Source organism: Panthera leo, chromosome A2 (genome assembly GCF_018350215.1).
Source record: "Panthera leo isolate Ple1 chromosome A2, P.leo_Ple1_pat1.1, whole genome shotgun sequence".
Taxonomy (NCBI): domain Eukaryota; kingdom Metazoa; phylum Chordata; class Mammalia; order Carnivora; family Felidae; genus Panthera; species Panthera leo.
In genome coordinates, this window is record NC_056680.1 from 99,907,170 (window position 1) to 99,933,436 (window position 26,267).

Sequence of the window (26,267 nt, forward strand, 5' to 3'; positions counted from 1 at the left end):
ATTATTTGGGGGTCAAACAAAAGGGGACCATTTTTTCTGAGCTGAGGAAGGCTTCATCAGAGATATGATATTAAAACTAAGCCTTAGAGAATCTGTAGGAGTCTGCCATGCGGAGAAGAGATAGAGGAAACAGAAAGTATGAAGACACAAAGGCAAACATACCAAAAACAAAGCTTACTTGTACATATGGGATTATTGAGCAGAATGCTTAGAGCATAAGGTAGGGAGGGATTGATGGAGCAGCATGAAGCTGCATTGTGAAGGGGATTTTAAACCCTGCTGAGAAGGTTGGACCTCATCATGAAGGTAATGGGAAGTAGTGCTTTGGAAATAATCTGATTTATAGCTTAGAATACTTCTAATGATTCTATGAAGTGTTAATTGACATGACAACTAAAACAAGTAAAGAGAGCACTCAAAGATGATAGAAGCCAGCATGTAGAGAAAGGAGGTAGATTTGAGAGAAATTTCTGAGGTCTGATTGGGAGGACTCGATGGTTTATGAAATATGAAAGGAAGGTAAGGAATAGAAAATAAATGGGAAAGATTGGCAACATGGCAATGCCATTAACAGAGGTGGGGGCAACAGGAGTAAAGCTGGGGTTCAGAAGGACTTGGAATTGTCACAGGAAATAAGCCAGCTCATTTATGGCTTAAGTAGTATAAAAGGAACCTCTGCATACCCTCCTCTGAACCCCTAGTTTCTCTCCTTAAGAATAAAGGATATTAACTTGTGTGATCACACATCACCAAAGTAGCTACATTTACTTCTAGACAGGGACAATGTACATTAAAATGCCAAACACATAGGAATTTCTAGTCTCTGGAGAGTTCTCTCTCTCACTCAGGCTGTACTCATGTGCTCTCTCCACTCCAGACACTTTCACTCATGTACTCTCTCTCTCTCTTCAGACAAGACACTTTAAAAATATTTAGCAACTTTATTGAGATATAATTGACATGCAATGAACTGCATCTATTTAAATTAAACAATTTGATAACTTTATACTCACTTATTTTCTGCGATTTCATTAGTTTCCATTCTTGTCTTTACTATTTCCTTTCTTCTACTTATTTTAGGTTTAATTTGCTCTTCCTTACTAGTTTCTTAGGATGGATGTTTAAGTCATTGATTTGAGATTCTTTTCTTCTTTTCTGGTAATCATTTAGTGCTATAAATTTCCCACTGCTTTAGTAGCAGCCCACACATTTTGATACATTGTATATTTATTTTCATTCAATTTGAAATACTGTGTAATTACTTTTTGGTTTCTTTTTTGGCCCTTGGATACAGACAGGTTTTATAGAGTTTGGAAATATTCTGAGATTTCTCAAAATACACTTTTGTTGTTGGTTTATAATTTAATTTCATTGCGATAAGAGAACATACTTTGTATGATCTGAGTTCTTTTAAATTTAATGGCACTTATTTTATGGCCCAGAATATGGACTCTGCCTACTATTCTGGGAATCTTGAGGTTTTCCAGTCTGGCGGGTGTGACGGGCACTGTTTTCTGGCCCACTGTTAGCACCAGGCACCTGCTGCCTCAGGTCCTCCAGGCGGTTCAGTTTCCAGCTTTGGGTAGTTTCCTCATATGCATTCATGCATCAGTTCTTAGCTGAATACTTAAGGGGAACCCTCCACAGATCTCCCAAGTTCCCCCTCTGTGAAGTTGTCTCTTTTTCAGCATTCTGTCTTCCTCCTCAGAATTCTAGTCCCCTTGGTCTTCCTGGACTCTCAGTTCATTCACTCAGCCCCGGGGAGTCTGTCAGTTTCTGCCTTCATTCTCCCTCTTTGCACTGTGACTTGGAAATGCTCTCAAATCAGTAAAGAGGGGGAATTGCAGGACTTACTCCATTTTTTTCCTGCTTATCAAGAATGATTGCTTTTCCTTGACTGATTTACAGTGTTCTGCAAACTATCATTTCCTATATTTTGTCTGGTTTTCGTTGTTTCAGGAATGAGGGTAAATCTGGTCCCTGTTACTTCATCTTGGTTGGAAGCAAAATTCTCCCTCTCCCTCCCTCCCTCCCTCCCTTCCTCTCTCTCTCTCTCTCTCTCTCTCTCTCTCTCTCTCTCTCTCTCTCTCTCTTTCTTCTTTCAAGAAACTGCAACAGTAGCATGTCAGAGCCTTTTCCTACAAGGGAAGAGACCCAGCCGTCTCCTACAGACTTACTCATGTCAGCTGGGCCAGCAGCTACAGCTGTCCATACACCCAAGGCAAGCCTGGGAGGAGGGATTTGTATTTGTCAACTTTTACAGTGGTAACAAACAATCCAAAATCTAAGTAGCAGATGACCACAAACATCTATTTCTTGTTTACATGACATGAGGACTGCAGCCGTCTCTAGCTCAGCTGGGTTAAGCTAGCTTTGCCTGGTCCAACTGGGCTTGCCTGGGCTCATTTCAGCTCTCTGCATCTTCTTTTTCCAGAAATAAAGGTGAAGGCATGCTATTTTCTTGGTGAGGGTCCAGAGCAAGAGGCACAGGCCAAAGCACGTAGTACAGTCCTGGCATCCCTCACATCTGTGCACATTCCATAGGCCAAAGCAAGTCAGTAGCTGAGCCCAAAGTCAAGTGTGTGGGAAAGTACACCCTACCCACAGGGAGCATGGCAAAGACAGAGAAAGAATGAATAATTATGAACAATTACAATCTTCTATAGCATTGGAGGCTTACTCTCTCTTGTTGTATTTACTATGTATTCTAGCACAATGGACCTCTTTACCTCTTTCATGGTACCAAGCACATCACAGTATTTTACAGATTAATCTCAATTTGACATTTATGTGACTCTTCTCTCTCCTCCACTGGAAAATAAGCTTCATAAATGCAGAGATGTTTCCTGGTGCATGTAGGCAGTAAGTAACTGTTGAATGAATGAATGAATGAATGAATGAATGAATGTCTTTCTCTGCTTACTTCCCCAAGGCACTAAAAAATGTGCTAGGTGGCATTTGGTTAGAAACTGCTTAGGATTAACTAGGACCAAATGATGCTACATGGTCTAGCCATGCTTGCCAGACAGCTCAGCCCCGGCACTCGACTCCACTATAGAAAATGATGTAGACTTTTGCTTTCCTTTGCTGTTGTTCTCCATACATACTCCTGCGGACATGCGGAGCTGTAGTTGGAGCAACACTTCCTTCCAAAAGAAAGAGAAATACAGATTAAAACAAAAGTGATGGGAATGCAAGCTGGTGCAGCCACTCTGGAAAACAGTATGGAGGTTCCTTAAAAAACTAAAAATAGAACTACCCTACGGCCCAGCCATTGCACTACTAGGCATTTATCCACAGGATACAGGTGTGCTGTTTTGAAGGGACACATGCACCCCCATGTTTATAGCAGCACTATCAGCAATAGCCAAAGTATGGAAAGAGCCCAAATGTCCATCGATGGATGAATGGATAAAGAAGATGTGGTATATATATACAACGGAGTATTACTCGGCAATCAAAAAGAATGAAATCTTGCCATTTGCAACTATGTGGATGGAACTGGAGGGTATTATGTTAAGTGAAATTAGTCAGAGAAAGACAAAAATCATATGACTTCACTCATATGAGAACTTTAAGAGATGAAACAGATGAACATAAGGGAAGGGAAACAAAAATAATATAAAAACAGGGAGGGGGACAAAACAGAAGAGACTCTTAAATATGGAGAGCAAACAGGGTTACTGGAGGGGTTGTGGGAGGGGGGATGGGCTAAATGGGTAAGGGGCACTAAGGAATGTACTCCTGAAATCATTGTTTCACTATATGCTAACAAATTTGGATGTAAATTTAAAAAAATAAGAAATAAAACAAATTAAAATAAATAAATAAAAATAAAATAATAAAAACATCCTTTTAACTGAAAAAAAACTGAAAAAAAAATAAAACAAAAGTGAGATTCCATTTTTAACCATCAAATGAACAAAAATCAAATAATTAATAACACTGCATGATGGTGAGAAGGTGAAAAAACAGGCACACTCCTATGCTGGAGGGATATAAATTGGCACAGTCTTTAAGGAGGGCACTTTGACATACCTATCGAAAGTACGTTCTCTGTTGAATCACTACACTACACATCTGAAACTAATATAACACTGTATGTTAACTATACTGGGATTAAAAGAAAAAACTTAAAGTGATTTTAAGAAGTACATTCTCTGTGTCTTTACAGTTTTCCATATAATTTTGCCCTATGAATATATTCGATAGATTCTATATGTCCTATTTTGTCTTACGAATATACTTACACAAAGACAAAGGTATACAAGAATATTCAATGAAATTTTGGTCGTCATAGCAAAAGATTGGGAACATTTAAAGGCCCACCAAAGATGAATTGATTAAATAAAACAAGCAGCTGTGAAGCACTTAAACCTAGGGTAGCTCTTTATCTACTGATACGAAATGCATTCCGTAATGGTAAGTGAAGAAGGGAGAGAGGGAGGCCATCAGGGAGGCAGTGAGGAAGGGAATACTCCAAAGGGAAATAAATGGTGCGCTCATAAAGTAGCAAATGTTTGACTATAGCTGAATTGAAGAACACGTGTAAGAACCCAGAGGGAAATAAACTAGTAATGTAACTAGCAGAAATGTCCTGAAGGCCCTCAAATACTACACTGGAAGGTTTACTCTCTGTGTCTCGAAGATGGAGAAACCCTAAAGCATTTTAAGGAGGAGAATGTTTCAATGTTTTAAACAGTTGAAAACAAGCCCAAGCAGTGATTTATTCATAATAGAATCACTTTGAGAAAAACCCCAACCAAGTTGCAGATACTGGCAAAACCATAGCATCCTTCCTTAAAATGTAGGAGAGGTAAAACTCTGAAATGATAAATTTTAGATGGCACCAACTAATATGCTAAGGAGAGAATAACTGGAAAATTCCATCAATTCTTAAAAATAATGTCAAGAAATCATGAGTATGGAGTTTAAGGGCAAATTTGAAGGATGGCAAAAATAAAATTGAATCCTCTGGTCAATTTCAGAGAGAAATAGGAAAAGAAGTCTTTAATTTTGCTGTCTTTACAATCCATAGTCCTACTTACTACTTAGAATTCCTGCTGCATAATTCCTATTTCTTTTTGCTTCCAAGACAGAAGGAAATTTTCCCATCTTTTCTATTGACATGGAAGCCATCTTAGATTTTTTATATTTTATAGCAACATCATATTTAGAATGAGGATGTGCTAGTTCACCCTTCGCTCATACACCAGTCACCAAGAACATTGTCCCAAGCTCGAAGACATGCTCAGCTTGTCAAAATGACAAAAGAGCCATGGAAATAAGGGAAGCCACCAAAGCACCCAGAATGAAGGAGCACAGATCAACTCTTTTAAAACAAGAACACAACCATCTGAAAGGCTCCACAAGGTCAGAGCAGGAGCTGTTGGAATGAAAGGAGACATCCAGGTCAAGTTGCATCCGTGAGAGTCAATGTTATCTAAAGAATGGGCTGCCTCAGAAGGAGATAATTGTCCTACCAGAAATGTTCACCCCATGACGACCCAGTCACTTAGAGTATTTGTCTGAAGGATATAAGCAACAGTGGAGACATAGGACTAGAAGACTCTAAGGATTGTTAGCAATTCTAAGAGCCTGATTAAAGCTGGGTTTAAAATTTCCCAGTGCTCAGAGTCTGATGTGACTTTAAATGAATTTGTTTAAATGAAGATTTTTTTCTAAGATATTAATTTATATGAAAAGATAATGAATGCTTTTAGAAAGATATGAGGACACAAATAATAAACAAAGAATTCAATATCAGAATCTATAAGGAACTCCAGAAATTAAATAAGGAAGGAAAAGACAAACAATCCAATAGAAAAATATTCTCCAAATATCAACAGACATTTCACAGAAGCCTCAGCCCAGATGGTAAACAAACAAGGTTAGATGCCACCAGAGAAAGTCAAATTAAAACAAGATATCATTTTACACCCACTTTTAGCAAAACAGAGAAGTCTGACAATACTAAGTGTTGACAAGATTATCAAACAGTGGAAACTTTTATACACAACTGGTGGGAATTTATAATGAATCGGTTCAAAACACTTTGGGGGAAAAATTGGTATAATATACTATTTTTGAATGTTTATATGTCCTGGAACCCAACAACTCCATCATTATACCCAGTATATACCCTAGAAAAACACTGGTACCCATACACCCAAAACTACATAAGAGCATTTGTAGCAACACTGATGGAACAGGGGGAAAAATTAAATGGAAACAGTTTAATCATAGACAAAGCAATGGTTAAACATATTTTGTGATATATGCCCACAGATATGATGCAACTTTGAACATAAATGGACATCTATGAATTATATTGACACACCAAGTTGCAAAGAATTACATATTATGAAACAAATGTTCTAAAGCTCAAAAAACCTAAATAATAAGTTACTTAGGAATACATTTAGATATGGTAAAACATATAGATTAATGATAATATTGAATGAAAATAGCAAGTTGCAGAAGACTAGAACATGACCCCATTTTTATAAAGCTCTAAAATAAGCAAGACTATGTATTGTGCAGAGCTACAAAAAAAAATGATTTTACATGTAAAATTACCTATAAAAACCTGATAGCAAAGTGAAGTGGTAAACACAAAATTCAAGATGAGTTATCCCTGGCAGGGAACAAGGAGCTGGGATTGCAGAAGGGAACACAGGAAGCTTCAACAGAATTGATTATGTCTGGTTCATTGTCTGTATGATATGTTCACTGATGTTCATCTTGTTATAGTGTTTGGTAACTTACAAGTATATCGTATGTATTCTTTTGTGGTCTCAAATATTACATAATAAAAATGTAATTAAACCACGCAAAATTGTTTTTGTTAAGATGGCTATTCTTCCAGCTTCCTCTTCCTGGACTGCCCTTTTTTGTATCTCCAAACTTGAATGAGGGCCACAGGCCTGAAAGAAGAAAAAAGTGTGTTGTAAGATGATATATAAAAATGCTGTCTAAGCACAGCTCAGAATTAATGATCTTCCCGGGCTGGATGTCGCAAAATTATTACAAAAGTGACAGAGCCAATTCTCTGTTACTCTGTTGGGTCGTATTTCAGTTTGGTGGCTCAGTTTTCAGAGTAAGTCTTGCCTTTAAAATACCCTGTTCCGGAGCCGTTATGGTCTTCAGCGAGTCCCTGGCTATCAAGTGCTTTCTCATTCTGGCCCTGAAAACTGAGTGACTCATTTACATATTTTAAAGGAAGGGTGAAAAGAGTTTCTTTGTTTAAATTACAACTTTTGTCTTAAATATAGTTTTGTTTTTTTTTACCTTTGTTACCAAACATGTTAGAGGAGTGAGAAGTGACAATTGTTAATAAATTTGAGTTAAGTAGTTTTCTTTTTTTTTTAAATTTTTTAACGTTTATTCACTTTTGAGAGACAGAGACAGAGCACAAGTGGGGGAGGGGAAGAGAGAGAGGGAAACACAGGATCTAAAGCAGACTCCAGGTTCTGAGCTGTTGGCACAGAGCCCGATGAGGGGCTCGAACTCATGAATCACAAGATCATGCCTGAGCCGAAGTCAGATGTTTAACCAACTGAGCCACCCAGGCACCCCTGAATTTTCATTCAGATTGGTTTCTCAATCACTTTCAGGGATAGGGAGGCAAACATCTAACTACCCTCAGCACCTCACTCCTATCCCAGTACCTCTCATCTCCCATAATCACCATCTTGCTGGGTTTCCCCCAAGCAGGATGTCTTTCTGATCTCACCACATGCTATGCACAGACACACTCCCATCCCTTCTGATTCCCAGACTCAAATCTTTTCTACCGCTTCCCTTTTGCTATAGACAGGGCTGTAAGGGGGTTGGGCACTGAGACCAGTGAGATGTACTGGGTGGGGGCTGGGGACGTTGGGAGGTTGGGCCAGGTGTTTAATCTGACATAATTCGTATCAGAACTACATTGCCGGCTGTGATGTAGTGATAGTCTGTGTCTTGAGGTTACACATCCCTGACTCAAATCCCCAGCTCTGCCACTTTTTAGCTGGGTAACTGTCCAGGGGTCCCTGAGCTTTTCAGAGCCTCAGTTTCTTTGCCTATAAAAGTAGTTAATACCTACATCCTAGGGGTGGTTGTAAGGACTCACCTATGCTTGTGAATTTTAAGTACTCAGTAGGTACTCAGATATGGTGTTTTATTTGTATTGGGTGAATGTGTTGAAATTATAGAAGCTCTTTCTAGGTGTGCAGACTACACTCGTTAGAAGTTGATTCACTTACTCATCCTTGAATGCAGATTTCTTGACACTCGTTTTCACTGTTGAATCTATTTCCTGAGCCATTACAGCCACTGAACCAAAAGCGGGCACAGGAGTTGACCTGTTTGTCATAATACCATCGAACTACATATTCACCACAGTCTCCCGGCTTTAGGGGTTCCAAGCATCTAGGATCTAGAGTCAGAAAAGGATACATGTTATTATAGGCTTTTTTCCCCCTGAAAAGATGAAAAGAGAAATCTTTGTAAAGTTTATTCTCCATGCACAGAAACACATCAAGGAAGAAAATATTGTTCCAAGTTAAAGACGTGTTCCCTGATACTTAAAATATTTCCTCCAGCACCTGAAACTCCACTATTGGATACTCCTTTGATCTTCATGCAACCTCATTAAAAATGCATATTTCCCTGAAAACATAACCCCGTGAGCCTTCATTGGCTAACACTCTTGCAGGGATTAGTTGGCAAGAGAAAAACAGGAGTTCTTCATTTACTTTGGACTTGATCTAAAATCAAATTAACATTTGGAATAAAGAGGATCTCAGCCTTCTGTACACATTCCCTCTAGAAAGTGCCACTGTGATCCCATGTAATTGTGCCCACTAGAAAAGGAAAATCCTTGGGGTGTCTGGGTGATTTGGTCAGTTAAGTGCCCGCCTCTTGGCTCAGGCTCGGGTTATGATCTCATGGATTGTGGGATAGAGCGTCAGCACAGAACCTGCTTGGGATTCTCTCTCTCCCTTTTTTTCTGCCCCTCCCCTGCTCTTGCACACACAGGCACCCTTTCTCCCTCTCTCTCAAGATAAATAAATGAAATGAAAATAAAATAAGCTACCACAAAATAAATAAATAAAATGAAGGGCTCTCCTTATATCACAGGTTTCTCTTAAGAAGAGTAGTTCTTGGGGCGCCAGGGTGGCTCAGTGGGTTAAGCATTCGACTTCAGCTCAGGTCATGATCTTACAGTGCATGAGTTTGAGCTCTGCATTGCGCTGTCTGCTGTCAACACAGAGCCCGCTTCCAGATCCTCTGTCTCCCTCTCTCTCTGCCCCTCCCCTTCTCTTTCTCTCTCTCAAAAATAAATAAATATTTTAAAAGTTTTTAAAATAAATAAAAAGAATAGTTCTTGACAATAAAATCATGACCTTTTAATGTCTATTTGCAAATAAGTCTCAGAAACACTTCCATTGTAAAGAAGAAAAAAAGACAAAGGAGAACTACAATAGGAAAGCCATTCATTAAATCTCTCTTTATTTCATGGTACTCCTTAGTGTCTTGATTAGTATTTCTTACTGAGGAAGTGATTCCAAGGTGAGAAAAACCACAAAAACCAACTAGGTACTTACTGCCTGAGACTTGTGTTCTGTGAGACAGTTTATATGCCATAAGCTTCACTTCTCAATTGTAAAACAAGTCCTTTCTCCATCTCTCGTAATCATTTCCCCAGATATAGAGCATGTCTGTATTCCTTTATTTTCTAAAACTAACCTCCAAATCTCCTTCTCCTATGAAGACTCCTTAGACCGAATGGAAAGGAGCAGACTTTCACTATCTCCACTGTTAAAAACAATAACTAAGTAATGTATACTGTATAACTTGTCAAACCAATCTAAAGTTCTTTTGGGCAAAGATGTTGTCTCTCTTGCATGTTCTTCAGAAACGATGTATATAATGATTAATTTCTATAGATACTAACTCCACAGAAAATATGTTGATGAGTTGGAATCTAGGTTCTAGCTTTTTTCTCTCCTATAATCTAGGAGTCAAAAATTCAAATGTCTACATGAGTCAAGGCCACATATAAGACAATAGGGAGTGGTAGGGGCCATGGCAAAATGAGAACACAATCATCTGTAAAGGCATTTTAAATTTATTTATTTTTTTATGTGTATTTATTTTTTTAGAGAGAGAGTAAGCAAGCCAGGAAGGGGCAGAGAGAGAGAGAGAGAGAGAGAGAAATCCTAAGCAGGCTCCACACTGTCAGCACAGAGCCTGACATGGGGCTCAAACCCACGAACTGGGAGATCATGACCTGACCTGAAACCAAGAGTCAGATGCTTAACTGAGCTGCCCAGGTACCCTTGTAAAGGCATTTAAATGAAACAAGCGGACAAACAAACAAAAAACAATAAACATGGGGCACCTGGGTGGTTCACTTGGTTAAGTGTCTGACTTTGGCTCAGTTTCATGATCTCACAGCTCGTGAGTTCAAGCCCTGCTCTGCGGTGACAGCTTGGAGCCTGGAGCCTGCTTTGGAATCTCTGTCTCCCTCTCTCTCTGCCCCTCCCCTGCTTGTGCGCTCGCTCTCTCTCTCTCTCTCTCTCTCTCTCTCTCAAAAATAAGTAAACATTAAAAAAACTCCTAAATCTCTAAAAAACTAAACATTATAAGAGCTTTAAAATTTTCTTATTGCATAAATTTGTCCTATGACCATTCTATTTTCTTATTCTACCTATAATAAAATGAAAAGTGTCTTTTGTCCTCCCTGAGTCAACACATGTTATTTCTGAATGAGATTTCAGAGACACACCCTTTCTATGCCTTGACATTGTAGATGCAGCAGCTGATTGGCAGGTATCTCTTACCTTGGTGCGCCAACTTTTCTGGCTTTAAGTTCAAAATGGGACTTGGAATTCTTGTTTCCAGACCCTCTGCCCCCTCCTCAGGGAGGCTGAGCAATGGCTCCTGGGTGGTAGCAGCCTCAGGTGAAGGAGTGGTAGTCAGGCCATCAGCCCAGTTAGGCTCTTTCTCTTTGTCATGGGCTCCAGAGACAGTGACCTACACACAAAAAAATTCACGTTTCTAGTTTGGGGAAATATTTCAGGAAAACCTCAGCATTGCTTCTTCTCCCCAACTCTCCAATATTATTTCAATAAAAGCTCAGGGAATGATGCCCCTCTTCTGTGTCATGCATCCCAGAGTACCTAAGTTATGGACTTCCCTTCTGCCAGGCACAGATGTCCCTGTGCTTGGCCTTCCGGAGAGATCCACATTCAGAGTATGAAAGGTATGGGCTTGGGAGAAATTTATCTCCATTCTTTTCATACTCACTGTCATGAGGAGGGGAAATAACCACTAGTTTCTTTGATCTTGCCTTTTTAACAGACTTTTCCATTTCTTAACACTAGAGAAATTAATAATATATTCCAAAATATCTACAACAAACCCTAAAATGATTTTGGGATTGGGAATAGGGTGGCAGAGGACAATCATGCAGGTGAAATAAAAATAGTAGCAATTGCTTTTCGTCTCATCCTATTATCTTGACCCCAGCAAATGCCCAATGCTGCAGGATGCTCAGCTTCTAAGAAGTTCTAAAAATGTTTGTTAGTGAAGGAACAAAGGAACATAATGTCAAAAGCAAGTTTTCTGGAGTCAAGTTTCCAAGTTCTGTCTGAATTTATGATATGTAATGAGACAAGGCAAAAAAGGTATTTTGCTTCAAAAAAAAAGTCATGTCAGTTATTGTCGACAAGGTCAGTCTTTTATGGGACCAATTAAGTTCTTTTACTTCTTTTCCCTTGGACCCCAGCTACAGGGAATTGAGTCAATCATTTATCTTGGTCTTAGCACGGTATGGTCACTTATCCTTGCAAGGCACTCTTTTTGTTTTCTTTTTGTTTATTTATTTAAATAGGCAAATCGAACTAAGTAAAGTCATTTTTTGATGTTTTCTTACCTGTGTTTTCTATCATCCTGGGACCAGAGCCAGCTGTTATTATTAGCTGCTCTCTGCTGTCTATACTATAGACACACACAAACATACACACACACACACACAGAAACATACACTATACTATACTATAGACACACACAAACATACACACACACACACACATTGAAACATACACTATTGCAATGTAGTCATCATTGAACTACAGAATTTTAAGGCTAAAGGAAAATTCTGTGAATACTTCATTTTCTATAGGGGAACCCAAAGCTCCAAACGAATAAAGAGCCTCCCCCAAATCATTGGTAAGCTGGTGATAAAATCTGAGAAATGCCTGTTTCAAGAAAGAAATCCTATGTTTTGGTTTTGTTTTGTTTGCACATATTTTGTTAAGGAAAAAATAACTTAAAAGCTTGACTAAGGAGTAGTTTATCAAACGTAAAAAAGCCAATAGGCAGTAGGCTACACTTCAGATCTACTATCTGTCAGGTGAGAAGTTTCCTTTGAAGAAGTGCACTGGGCAGCAGTTTTCTTAAAGGAACTAACTTGGCCTTTAAATCATTCCCTTGTTCAAGCCTTAGGGCCTCATAAGTTACTCTTTACCTCTTGTAAGTGTAGGAGTGTGTGTTTTCTTTCTCAGTCACAGCATCATTTGGGAATTTTGACTGCTAGAGCATTATACCTCAGGTTCTAGAGCAAATGGAATTAATATTTTTTCATCAGTGAGAATTATTTTCCCTTTTGGTTCCATGAGATTTCAGATTATTTAAACAAATGCATCATTATTATGGTTTGTCATTTTTATAATTTTCTTGTTATAAAAACAAACACAGTCATTGAAGGGAATTTAGAGAATCTGGACAAGCAACAAGAAGAAAATAAAAATCACAAGGTTCCACCTCCCAGAAATAATCATCGATGATATTCAGGTGTATTTTTACCTCAATCTTTTTCCTCTGTGCATTTATTTTAACAAATAAAAAATATTGGAGTGTTAACAGGTTTTCTATGTTCCTTTTTTGAACTTATTATATTACTGTGGCCCTAAAATACCATTTAATTATATTACTACCTTTAAATATACAATGACAATACCTTTTTAAACATTTAATTTTTTTGCTTTTTTTTTTTTTTTTTTTTTGAAACCACATGCTGATTGCTGGATCTAAGAACACACATATTTGAGGCTTATGAGACAGTCTTCTCCAGAAAGTCTTATAATTTGCATTCTCACTAGTGAATGTTTTTTCTTAAATGATCACCATTTCCTAGCTATTATGACTGAAAAAAGATGTAATTACTAGTTTGATAGGTGAAAAATTCTTCAACTGTTCTCCACAGCCCTGCCGCACTCTGTCTCCTACACACACACACACACACACACACACACACACACACACACGTGCTACCTCACCAGCCACTCCTCTCAGCCCACTTTGCTATGACCTTTCATTTCTTCCCTTTCATTCTGCCTCAGGCTCTCAAAGTCTGCCCTCTTAAGGGGCCCAGGAAAAGTTGGTCCCCAGCACCAAAACCTTTCCCAATAACCTAGTCAGTGCTAATGCTCCCCTTCCAGTACGTGCATAGTGCCTTCAAATGCTCCCCACCTTGGCCCTGATATCTAGGAGTTAACCTTTAATCCTACATTATTTCCTATCCTTTCCTGTTTCACATGTGTAACTATCACCTCCCTGATAAGAGAAATTAAACCATGCCACATTTTCTTTCTTTCCTTCCTGTTTGTCTTCTTTTTAAAAATCTTTATTGCATAGAACAGCAAACAGCAAATAGTAGTCACTGGATAAATTCAGAGTACGTTGGAGGGAGAGAGAAGGAGAGAGGGGACTTTGGGTTAATTATTCCATTCCTTTAGGTTTTAATGTCATTGTTTTAAAATAAGAAAAGATTAGACCCTGACATCTCTCTCTCTAAAAGTGGTATTTAAGCAGTCCCAAACTTTACTGGCAGAATGCACACCCGATTCAGGGTAGTCATTGCCTTTGGAGGGAGGGGAAGGAGGAGGAGGAGGAGGAGGAGGAGGAGGAGGAGGAGGAGGAGGAGGAGGAGTTGTTGTTGGAGGAGGAGGATCAGACTGACCACAAACAAGCAAGGACTTTAACTTTATCTGAAGCAAGAGTGAGTGAACAAATGGAAACCTGAGTCATGTCCTGGTGGCAGGCACTCAACTGCTTGTTATATGCATTCTCTGATCTTTTATAAATCTTAAACCTAAAAACAAAAGCCTATCACCTCAGCAGCCTTCCTTGGAGGAGACCAGTGGTCTTAGCTCTGAGCAGGGACTCCCCACAGAAAACAACACAGAAGAGGAGCTAGGGGCACGTGAGGGGGCAACACCTAGAGTCCAGGGCTACTTTGTGACACTGGACAAGCACATGTGACAGTGTCAGTCTCTTTCAGCCTTAGAGCAGATCTTTAAGAGGAGAAAACAGATTTCATGCAACATCCTAGAAAGCAAACGTGAGAGCTAAAAGGAGAATTACTAGCCAGGGTGCCACATGATTCCAAAAGGTCATTTGGTTTGTGATTTCCAAACATTTGTCTTGTCATTCATTACCCCGAATCTTGCATATATTACAGACAGGCTCTTCAAATCTGAGCTCATGTCTTCTCTGGATAAATGTTAGTCATCACCTGCATTAGCCCATGTGTTTGGACTTTGTTTTTTTCCAAAAGTGAGGATCCAAGTTTCTCCTGGTTGGTTGTGGGGACTCTGCTCCTGCCAGCTGGCTCCACAGCCAGCGCCTTCAAGGTGCCTGATTTCTTAGGCTTCTAACCTTAATTGACTCTTCCCAGGTGACCACACTTCTTTGCCAGGTCTCTCAAAACATATCTAAACTGATGCTCTTTATTTGCAGTAAAGGCTGCTGAGGACTGTTAGGAACACCTTAAGTTTGGGCTGTGTGCCTCCCCTGATGGCCTGCAGCTTTCCTAGAGGGTGGACTGCAGGATTTTATTCTGTTTAAAACCTCCTCTACATGAGTATAATGCCCTCCATTCTGCCGTTGCCCAGTAAATGTTTCAGACTCTTCTTTCTAATCATATTTTTTTTTAAAGGAAGAAGAGTCTAGCAATAATCCTTTACTTTGCAAATGAGGGAACAGAAACCTTAAGTAATAGGTGATTCGCGCAATGTCAGGCAGCTATCAGATTTTATTTCTAAGAGGTGATTCACTGTCAGATACACTATAAATTTTTAAAGTCTTTTTAAAAAGACCACAACACACTAAATAGATACATCCCGATCTCTGAAATAATAACATAGAAAAAAAAAAAACCCAACTACAGAGCCAAGGAAATAAAGTATTTAGCTTCAACATTGACAATACAAGCCAATTTTCCTAACTTCTAGGTCCAGAATATTTCTTCTAGATCAGTCTGCAGTGTTTTTTTTTTTTTTTTACCCCTTCATAAGATAGAAGCGTCTTAATAAGTCTATTATTAGCAACATATGGCACTTATACAGCAACTTCATTAAACAATACTAATATTGGTTGTTTCATAGGGTTTTATCAAGAATTTGAGTTTTTTGACCACCACAAATAATTAGGTCTGATTTCAGGAAATCAACTTAATTTTCCTGTTGGTGGAGAAGCTAAACTAACACTAGTCTCGGTCTCATGTTGTTTCTGAAAGTTTGAAAAGTCCACATGTTTTAAGAGCATTGATTATGAATAGACTATTTCATTTAATAATGTGTATAATATGATCAAGCAACTTGCAGAATTCTGCTTGAATTCTGTTAGGAGGAATTCAATACCCTATTAGGAGGATCCTATAGGAGAAGATATAGATATACCCAAGTGTTTATGTTATTTTTCCTAATGTACTGTCATGGGGGCTTTATACCAAGTTAAAATAGATGTCACTGTATTATAGACAGGTTTTTAAAGGAAATTCAGTCAAAATGGGATTATATATAGGAGAAATAATTGATGATGTTATTTTTAAGAGTAAAAAAAATAAATGAAATGACACTATCAGCAAGTAATGAGTAAACTGGAGAGGATGTGGAAAAGAGTGATAGGACAAGGGTTTTGAGACCATATTATTAACGTAGAAAAGAAATGATGAGACCTCAATCTGAATGGATGAGGAGAAAAGAGTTGACAGCATGGATTGTGAGATGATAAGAACAGACCAAAAAAGACAACATCAGCAAGTATGGAGATAAAGTAAGATTACAGCTATCAGTGCATCCAGGTTTTCCATCAGGTACCTGGCTGGTTGGTGGGACTATATCCCTAAGGAAGGCAATCTGGAGGAGCAGCATTGTGAACGTATTCCATGTTGGCTGACTGTGGAACACGCAGAGTAAGGTCTGCACAGATAACAAAAAATGTAAACCTGGGGCCCAGGAGAAAGATCTGGACTGGGGAAGCAGATTTTGAGAGTTGTTAACATAGGTGGCTTTGGAACTCAGAAAGAGAAGGCTAAGAACAGATGTTAGAAAAGTTAAGAGTTTAATGTTTAAGGAATAAACAGAGAACCCCCCAAAACAATTGAGAAAGGATGTTCAGAAGGCTGGGGGGAGAACAAGGAGAAAGAAGACTCTCAAAATCAAAGAAAGGAGCGGCATGGTGTTTATGCAAATGAGAGAGTAAGTAAGAGGATGGCAGTAAGGATGTGGCAATTAGGAGATTGTTTCCGTGCCATATTGGAGGCAGTAGCCTGCCTTCAGAAATTTTTTCCAAGTGAACAGAACTAAGGAAGTGGAGACGGAGAGGAAGGGAAGGAGGGTAAAGGGATATGTGTATGTTTGACAGAGAGGCAGAGACAGCAGAGACTGGCCTGTGGAATAATTTTATTATAAAAAGATAGAGATAGGATATTAGCAAGAGGGACATGAACTAAGAGAGGGTTAGAGAATGTTTTAGATGTGAGAGTCTAAAACCTATTTACTAGCTGTAGGGAGGGAGTCAGAAATATTGGCAAGAAAGGAAATATTGACACAACAGTGAAGCAAGGTCCTAGTCTTGGAAGACGCAGAAGGGAATGGGCCTCAGAGCACAGGTAGGAGACTAAAAGGTATCACATTAGAATTGAGGATAGAGCCTAGGGTCATATTTTAGGACAAAGGGACACATCCAATTCCAATATCAAGTCAAAACCTGCCAGAGCTCTAGTTCTTGAAGAAATTGCCAGTGGAGCCCATCTCAGGATGGAGTAAGAATGAATACACATTGCAGGGAAAGGAGGGTAAGAGATAGGAGAGCCAGCAAGAGTGAAAATGAGATGGACATGAGGGGAGTGATGAGGCAAGTGGGATGGGGACCGGGGACAGGGTCTCACTAAGAGGGTGGACAGTGAGAGGGAGGGACGGCCAGCCATCAGCCTGCTATGTTAGTTTGCCATTTACATCATTTACATCAATAGGTGTACATTTCCTCCATGGAAATGAGGGGCCTGCATCCTGGCGTTGGACTGCATCTCCTGATGAGAACAAAGGTGAGAAGACTCCCAACTTCCCACTTCCTTCTGGTACAGAGCTACCCAGAGGCATCCTTCCCACACTAGCTTGACTCCCCCTTCACTGGCTTGCTGTGTAAGCACCCTGCATATGAATCCCACAGCCTCCTTTCCACCAAGAGGAATATATCTCTGCTGCCAGTTATCCAAGTTATTGACAATCAGGGAACAAATTTTCATGGTACAGAAAGAAGTTTTAAGGAAAGGGTACACAGGGCTTCTTTTCTACTGGAAAAAAAAAAAGCTAGAATATTGTTATAAGAAACCAGCTCCAGTGAGTAAACAACCTGTGTGTTGACATTACTTTATTAATGCATTTAGAATGACAAAAAGTGACTTCATGCAGGACATTAATATGCTTATTTGCTTAATGAACCATTACTGGATATAATCAGTTGGTCTGACTAAATAATGTGTCCTTGGTTTTATTGCCCCACTCACATTTATATCTTAGAAATCTTAACCTAACTGAATATGCCCAGAAAGAATAAAGGAACATGAGTGCCAACATTATTAGTCCTGTAAAAGATAAGGATTTTTTTAAAAACAGTATAATTGATGCCTTTCATTGAAGAAAAATTTGAGATTTCTTTTTTAGCCTAACATTTGGCATAGCATTCATTTGGTCAACAAGTATTTATTGGGCATCTATTGTATGAAAGATGAAGCACAGTTTTGAGTCATAAGTGGGACACAACATTTATTTAGACACAGATCATGTTCTCAAGGAAGTTCAATCTGTTAGGAGAGTTAAGGTAAATGCATAAATAATTATTAACAATGTAAAATGTAATCAGCTCCAAAGAAAGAATCCATTATCCTGAGATTTCAGGAGAGGAACAGACTAGAATGTATGCCCATGTTTAGCTTCCCAAGACTGGCCTAAGAGAGCAACAGAGCAGGGTTGCCGAAGAGTTATGAATTTAGTAGAACCTGGGAAATGCACCTGCTTTCTACATTTCCCAACCCACCTGTTCACAGATGTGTAGTGTGCCTCACGTTCATTCCACAGAAAGATGCAATGCTTAAAATGTAAGTCCTTCTTGGAGGTGGAAACCCATTGACTTAGAGTTCACACAAATGTATAAATAACTAGACTTTTCTCTAAGAACAGATTTTGATAGAAAGAAGAGAAGAAGGAAGGCCAGAAGTAAATGCTGTAAGGGGTAATGAGGCAACAGAGAAAAGAAATACAGACACAGTAACAGAAATAAGACTTCTGGGATCATTTGTTTTATAGGATTGCCTAGGGGTAGGCTTGGGAACAATCTGAGAATCGAAAGGTTTGGACAGATTCACATTACATGTTTGGATTCTTGTAATTATACCTTTATTTATTTATTTTTGTAATTATGCTTTAAGATAAAGGTGGGTGTGCATGCACAGGTATATAAGTATGTTTTTGTATTTATGTGTGTGTGTACATTATATATGTACATGACAGAGCTATTAATATAAATGCAGATATGTTTGTTCAGACTAAAATCTATTAGGAACATTTATTGTTTAAAACTTCAATCTTGCCTTGGTGCTTCTGCAAAGAGAGCCAGGGTGAGAAGGTCTAGAGATAAGGGCTAGAAGCTCAAGTCCTTTGCAAGCTTCACTATCTTGCTCAGAGGCACCCTAGGAGAGCCTAGCTGAGCCTCAGTTTCCCTTTACGTGGTGCTTGGTGTTATAAATCCAAACCATTTTGGATACACTTTTCTTATGCCCTCCCCTCCACAACTACTAGACTGCTTCACCTGTCATAATCTGTTAACATCATTTGTTTCTCAGGTCCCTCTAACTTCCTGGGTAGTGATACCAGAGGCAGAGGGGCTTGCTGTCCCTCATTCTGTGTTGTAAGTGCCTTGGAGGTCCCTCAGGCACCTCCACTTTACCTGGAGCAAACTTAGCTCATTATTTTCCTCAAAATACCCCACCCTGGGGCACCTGGGTAAGTCAGTCGGTTAAGCATCCACCTCTTAATTATTGGCTCAGGTCATGATCTCACAATTTGTGAGATTTGCCTCCTATAGCCTCCATCTCAGCAGATGGTGTTTCAGTTCACTCCAAATCCAAGTTAGAAATCTAGCTGGTTAAGTTCCAATCCATCCAGTCACTAAATTCTACCCCAGAAATGACTTCTACTCTATGCCTGGTTTCATTCCGACCACCCTGCGTTAGTTCAAGGCCTCATTACCTCTCTTGTGGACCATCACAGGATCTCACAGCTCCGCTCCAATCTCCTGTCCTCCTCCTCCTTCTACTTCTCCTTTGTGCTGCAACAGGGTTATTCCCCATGCAAACCAAACATGACCATACGACCCTCACTTTAGAAACTCCTCTGCTTTCTCCTGGCTGCCTGGCCTACAGATGAAGTTCAAGCTCCTTCACCTGCCACATGACGTGTGTAATGTCCAGCTGTAACACTCACCATTCTTCCACACACATCTTAGGCTCCAGTTAGACTGAACCTGTCCTAATGCCTTAAAATGCCATGCCTTTTGGAATCCCCCTTTGCCCACATGTTCCCTCTGCTGGAAATACCCTTCCCCCTACCCTTTTCTTGAAAAACTACTACTTATCCTTAAAACTCAGCTCAATGCCATTTCCTCTGTAAATTCTTCCTTTACTCTGAAATTAACTGCAACATCTTTTGCCTCACCCACAGCTCTGCTAAAGTTCTTAATAATTCTTGCATGTTCCATATTCCTGATAGGCCATGGACTTCTCTTGGGCAAAAACTGTGTCTTAAGAGCCACCACCTCATACGGTGGTAAATGATCAATACGTACTATGGAATTCATTGATTACAAGGAGAGTTCAGGGTTTAAGTGCCACTTGCTGAATCAAACCTGAGTTTGCTCTCATATAGGAAATCTTCAGAAGGGGACAGATTGAGTAGGGAAGGGACAAAGTGGTAAGTCACACAAGCAGGCAAGGCCCCAGGAGCATTCTATGCTCAGGAAGAGATAAACTGTGTACTTTCTTGTCTGTAATTTACTTTTAAATGCTCAGTGAAGACCAGAATCGGCAAATCCCATGGGCCAAATCCAAGTTTTCGTCTGTTTTTAGAAACAACTTTTATCTGAATGTAGCCACGTTGGTTCACTTAAGTATTGGCTATGGCTGCTTGTGCACTTCAAAGGCAGGGCTGAGTAATTGCAAAAGAGATCAAATGACATGCAGAACCAAAAATAAATAAGTAAATAATTTTACTATGTGGCCCTTTACAGAATTTGCTGACCCCTGATATAGACCATATGGTATAAATGTGTATGTGAATTTCAATCTGCAATCCAGGGGCACTGTATTGCTCTCACTGGAATTACTCATCTTGGAGTCAGTATTTAATCAAATAAAAATATATTAGAGACTTTTATAACCTTTTTTGAACAGAGTATAAAAATCCAGTGAGTCCTATAGTCTGTCCCCTTAGGAATGGCAACCTAGGCCATCTGAATGGTTCTGGGTCCAGCTAGTAATCTGGAGGTTTCTCAGGGCCTTAGTCCAACTAGATAGTTAATTGAATCCTGATGCTAGGATATTGCTGCATTTGCTAATAATGAATATTTCACGTCCTTTCATTAAAGCACAGCACAGAGACTTCACTGAGCTCACAGAATAGGGGTATGACACCTGTGTGCCTCTTGCTAGGAGATGTCCATATGTGTGGTAGGGATCAGTCAGCCCTGCTTCGATTGTAACTTGGTGGGGAAGAGACCACAGCACTCCTTTACCAGTAATTATGGCAGGCTGTCTAATTTTCACCTAAAAGAACCTAAAGCTATTGCTCCTGACCTGATCGGCTGAGGTCAGTGCCCAGAAGCTTGCTATGGGGACTGTCATATTTGTCTCAGCACATTCAGGGGGCAGTTCTTTCTCGCACATGTGATTGAGGAACTCTAAAACAGAGCATCCACCTTGTACCATAGAGATGCTTAGCCTCCCACCCCATCCCCACTCTGAGCACAGGAGGTGGAAGCTAAATGAGCAAGAGCAGGGCTTGGAACATGGAAAATGGCAGGTTGAGCATGTGCACACGTAGAAGAAACTTGCGAGGATGCAGAGTGGGGAGCATATACACAGAAGGATGAGGGGGACTTGTGACCTGTACGAAAGGATCCACAGAGCAAGGCAACAGGGTGATTAAAATAGTGTAGTGTTAATCTGTCCTAGTAGTGTGCACGATTTCTTTGGTGGTAGCTGGGGTACACTACAAAAAGATTACTTGTAGCACTCAATAAATAATTACTTATAAAATATGGAAACATTTTTAAAAATCATATTCATGTTCACAAGCCCCAGAGCTATTTCAGAACCAGATATATGAAGACAAAAGTACTACTATTTATAGTCAAGGACCTGAAAATACATATCCCTCCCTCAGTTGATTCTTGCCACTGCAGGGCAAGATGGTCTTTGATGTAAAGCAGAATACACAATTTTAAGCTAGGCACAAATTAGGCATGGCAGTTACTCACAGACTCTGAAATTTCTTCCTGAGGCTCTGGAGTGGATCCACCAAGTTCTTCCCCTGATATCCCCAACCCAGGTTGAAGTAGTGGAGAACCCAAAACTTGAATGAGGTAGGAATCAAAATCCTCACACTTCTTTTTAAACACTTTTTGCTTCAGGGTGTCTTTTAAAAGAGAAGTATAAAAGGGGGGGGGGAGAGTGGGAACAAAATATGTTTAAAGAGATCTTCCATACTTTGCTTAAAATAAACAGACAGTTTCATATCACTTGAAGTCAACTGCTCGGTGAACTAAGTTTTAAAGCATTTGGGCCTCACCTATAAGAGGCCATCTAAAATAATTCAATTTGGGGCGCCTGGGTGGCTCAGTCGGTTAAGCCCAACTCTTCGTATTGGCTCAGGTTATGATCTCATGATTCGTGGGTTTGAGCCTCACATCGAGCTCTGTGCTGGCAGCGTGGAGCCTGCTTAGGATTCTCTCCCTCTCTATATACATATTTTTTTCATGTTTATTTATTTTTGAGACAGGGAGAGACAGAACTCAAGTGGGGGAGAGGCAGAGAGAGAGGGAGACACAGAATCCCAAGCAGGCTCCGGGCTCTGAGCTGTCAGCACAGAGCCCCATGCAGGGCTTGAACTTGCAAACCACAAGATCATGACCTGAGCTGAAGTCGAATGCTTAACCGACTGAGCCACCCAGGTGCCCCTCTCTCCCTCTCTCTTGCTACCCCTCCCCTATTTGCACTGTTTCTCTCAAAACAAATAAACTTTCAAAAATAATAAGATAAAATAATTCAATTTAATTTAATAACATACAACAACCTAAAGTACACAAAAGGATGACTTAAATCCTTGCTATCCAAAGCATCAGTTAGCTGAACTATTCTGTGGAAGGGGCAAGTTCTACCCATAAGAAGTATAATAGCCAGTCATCTCTGGTTTTAGGGATAGCAAAAGGCCAGCCAGTCCAAAAATATATCCCTCATTGGCTGGAATGAAGTCTAACTCCTTTGGTTAAGATGATAAAGTTCTTAATTATCAAAACGTAATATGTCTGAAATGTGTAATATTTATGGCCATTCTAACACATTAATAGCCCAGTGAGATTGACTATGTCAGATAAACCCACCAGTTACCCTGCAGTGTGTGTTAAGGAAATGAAACCCCAGGTTCGAAAGGCCTGGAGAAAGGGAGAAAGTGAAAGTAAGAAGGTTCTGAGTGAGGCATGCTATTCTTCTGGTGAGCTATGCTAGGACCCAGAGTAGGCCAGGAGCAGCATGAGGCAAAGAAAGTCTGTGTTAGGCCACGTCAGACCCCGCTCCAAGATGGGTGGAGAAGGAAAGAGGGAGCCAAACCTAAGACTGCAAACAGATTAAGCATATGTTTTACTTACTTCCTAAGCTGGAATGAGTTATCAGTTTCCAAAGAGTTGGAATATTGCTTGTGAAACAATACTGACCCTACTGCAATTGTAGATGAGTTAGTGTCTTAGAATGACTCACTGGAAAATATCAGTTCATTTTAAAGAGTAAAGTAATAGAGGGAAGCCCATCAGAGTAGCATGATGAATATTCACAATGTTGTACTTTGAGATAAACTCCTGGGGCACATGGGTGGCTCAGCTGGTAAAGCATCCAACTCTTGATATTGGTTCAGTTCATGATCTCATGGTTTTTGAGATCGAGCCCCACATCAGGCTCTGCACTGACAGCATGGAGCCTGCTAGGGATTTCTCTCTCTCTCTCTCTCTCTCTCTCTCTCTCTCTCCCCCTCCCCATCTCTCAAATAAATAAACTTAAAAAAGAAAAGATAAACTCCTGATATCCACCTGTTTATTCTTCATTATCTTCATATTTTGTTAAGAGCAGAGAATAGGAAATAGAACAGAGACTAGAATAGAATAATCCCAGTTATTGTATTTCTCATCTCTTTAGATTACCATAACTTTTTTTCATTCCCCGTGTACTTCTTAATTCACTTTGCTTCCATGGTTATTTTCTGCCTTGCTATTGGCTTACTGCATATCTTATGCAAGTTAGGTAACTTTTTGAACATTACCTTAGAATATCCCCAGTCTTACTCTTTCTTTTTAACCATATCCTCAACCATGATAGCTCAGTTAACAAACTCCAAGGCCAACTCAGCACTTATTCCAAATGAATAAAGACAAGAGATTATACTCTCTAAACTGGATTGATGCTAAATGTGTTTTACCTTCCGGAGTTTATGTGTTCAATTAAATGTTGGTGTAAGCCTCATTAGCCTCCTACTGCTTTCCATTTTTGGTCAGAATAATCCAGTGATGTGGTACTTGGAGCAATAACATCAACTCCTTTCACCTGATACTGAGTCTTACCTTGCAGGGTAATGAAGTCATCAAACTGATAAACGTGCTCACTATCTGGGTCAGTAGCAATCAGATTCATTTCTTTGTGGAACATTTCGAAGTTGGGGTCATTTTTCTTCACTACCCCAATCACAAATATTTCCACATTGATGTCACTGGCTTTCTTCACCACCTCTGTCAGATTCTTTTCATCTCGGATATCTGTCTGCCCATCAGTGATGACCAAGGCCACCTTCTTTACACCTGGCCTTGCAGCTTCAAACATGTGGTTGGCTTCATGGAGCGCTGTGGCCGTGTAGGTGCCTTCCCCCAGATATTGCATGTTGTCCACAGCCAGCTTGAAGTCATCCTTGTTGGAGAACTGTGTCAAGTGGGCCACCTTCTCCACCTTATGGCTATAGTTAATTATGCCGATGCGGGCCGTAGCTAGGTCCAGAGCAACCTGGTCAGACAGAGTCTTCACAAGATTTTTGATGATCTGGAAGTTCTCCAGCCCCACGCTTTCTGAGCTGTCGATCACAAACAGCAATTCTAGAGGAGTCTCTCTGCATTTGGGCCCACAACCTAAAAGATGCATGTTGAGGTAGAAACATTGCATGAATGAAAATCAAAACTTACTGATTGGTATGAGAGAGGGACAGGGATGAACCAGAGACCTGGATTATTACTTTCATTCTCTGTGAGTGTTAACATAGCTAACAACTGTCCCCCTCTGGTTTCTATATCTGACTTTAAAAAAAATAGTATACTGCAAAAACAACCCTACAACCCCCCCCCACCAAAACACCGTAGAAGATAAAATAACAAACAGCTATGTGCCAATTTCTCCGATTAAAAAAATACATTTTTAAAAGAGACTGCATCCCTGTGTATGCCTTCCTGATGACATTCTTCTCCCTCTTCCTAAGAAATCACCCTATCCTCAGTTTGCTCTTTATCCTTCCAGCATTTGTATTGAAACTGAATCTGAAAGCTACTATTTTAGTCTTCAATCATATCCTTCTGTGAGATTTGCTATTTGCTCATTAGCATGAGCAGTGGGTAAAGTGATGGATTGAAAATGTTTAATCGTGGGGGAGGGATTAGGACCTGTAACTGTTCACAAGAATAGCTGTCCCCAGCTACTCAAGTTTATGTCTCAAGTCACTCACAGTGACCGCTAAGCTGGCTCAGTGAGGCCAACTGTGCATCCATACTATGAAACCTTTTAAGGAGAATGATCTCAGAATGCTGGTCAATAAACACCTTCTATTTAGGGTTTACCATTCAAAGCAATCGTTAGAGTCACCAGGAAATAAGAACTATCAGGGCTCCATTGGTTTATTCATATCCTCAGGTTGCCCAACAACCCTACCACAAAAAATCATGAGGAAACTTGGTGTTATATTTACAGGGCTTCTAAAACTCAGAAGCCACGTCTAAATTGGCCTGTCACCATACAGAGTCCCAAGTGGGTTCTTAAAGCCCAGAGGTCTTTTGGGGGACAAGCCAGTTCAGGGGTTCTCTGTAAGGAAAAACAAAGACGTTTCTGCCTCTGTCTGTTTGAAACACGCAAGTTTCTCTTATCTTCATTAGTCTATTAATCTCTTGCCTTTTGGCTAATCTCTTTTCTTCCTCTTTCTGCTAATTCTATTTTAAGTCAATCATATTTAGCCACAGAAGCATTTAGATGGAGCTCTGAAGCTCAAGATGACCTCCTGACTCTGTCGGCCTGCCTCTGAAATGAAATGCGCTCTAGAAATAGTGCTTAAAACTCCACTCAGAGAGACTTCTTGCTTCAGGAAAAACACAGACAATATAATCACCAGCCAGGCTGGATTCAAATACCAGTTAGGCCCCTGTGGTTATATTTCTTTGTTGTTTTTTCCTTCCCAAGCTCAGGTAAATGTCACTGATTACAAATGAGCTCTGTGCTCACAAAAGGCCTGGCTGCCCACAGACTCCAGGGCCAGTATCTTCACTCTTCTGAACCACCTGGGAAGATGATTTCTTTTTTTAAATCAGGATTCCTATAGCCTCTCTCACTGCTTCTTGCCATTTCTCATTGACTTTTCAAAAGA

General features: G+C 39.9%; 1 protein-coding gene across 1 annotated transcript in view; it reads right to left on the minus strand.

Moving 5' to 3' along the window:
• Positions 1-6,221: 6,221 nt before the first annotated feature.
• The window catches only part of COL28A1 (collagen type XXVIII alpha 1 chain), a 174,579-nt gene continuing 154,533 nt past the window's right edge, over positions 6,222-26,267 (minus strand). The window contains exons 32-36 of the mRNA XM_042918489.1: positions 24,217-24,771; positions 21,868-22,025; positions 10,830-11,022; positions 8,247-8,419; positions 6,222-6,926 (exon numbers count right to left, since the gene is read on the minus strand). Coding sequence (XP_042774423.1) covers positions 8,247-8,419; positions 10,830-11,022; positions 21,868-22,025; positions 24,217-24,771 — 1,079 coding nt within the window. The 3' untranslated portion in view covers positions 6,222-6,926. The remainder of the gene's footprint in view (positions 6,927-8,246; positions 8,420-10,829; positions 11,023-21,867; positions 22,026-24,216; positions 24,772-26,267) is intronic.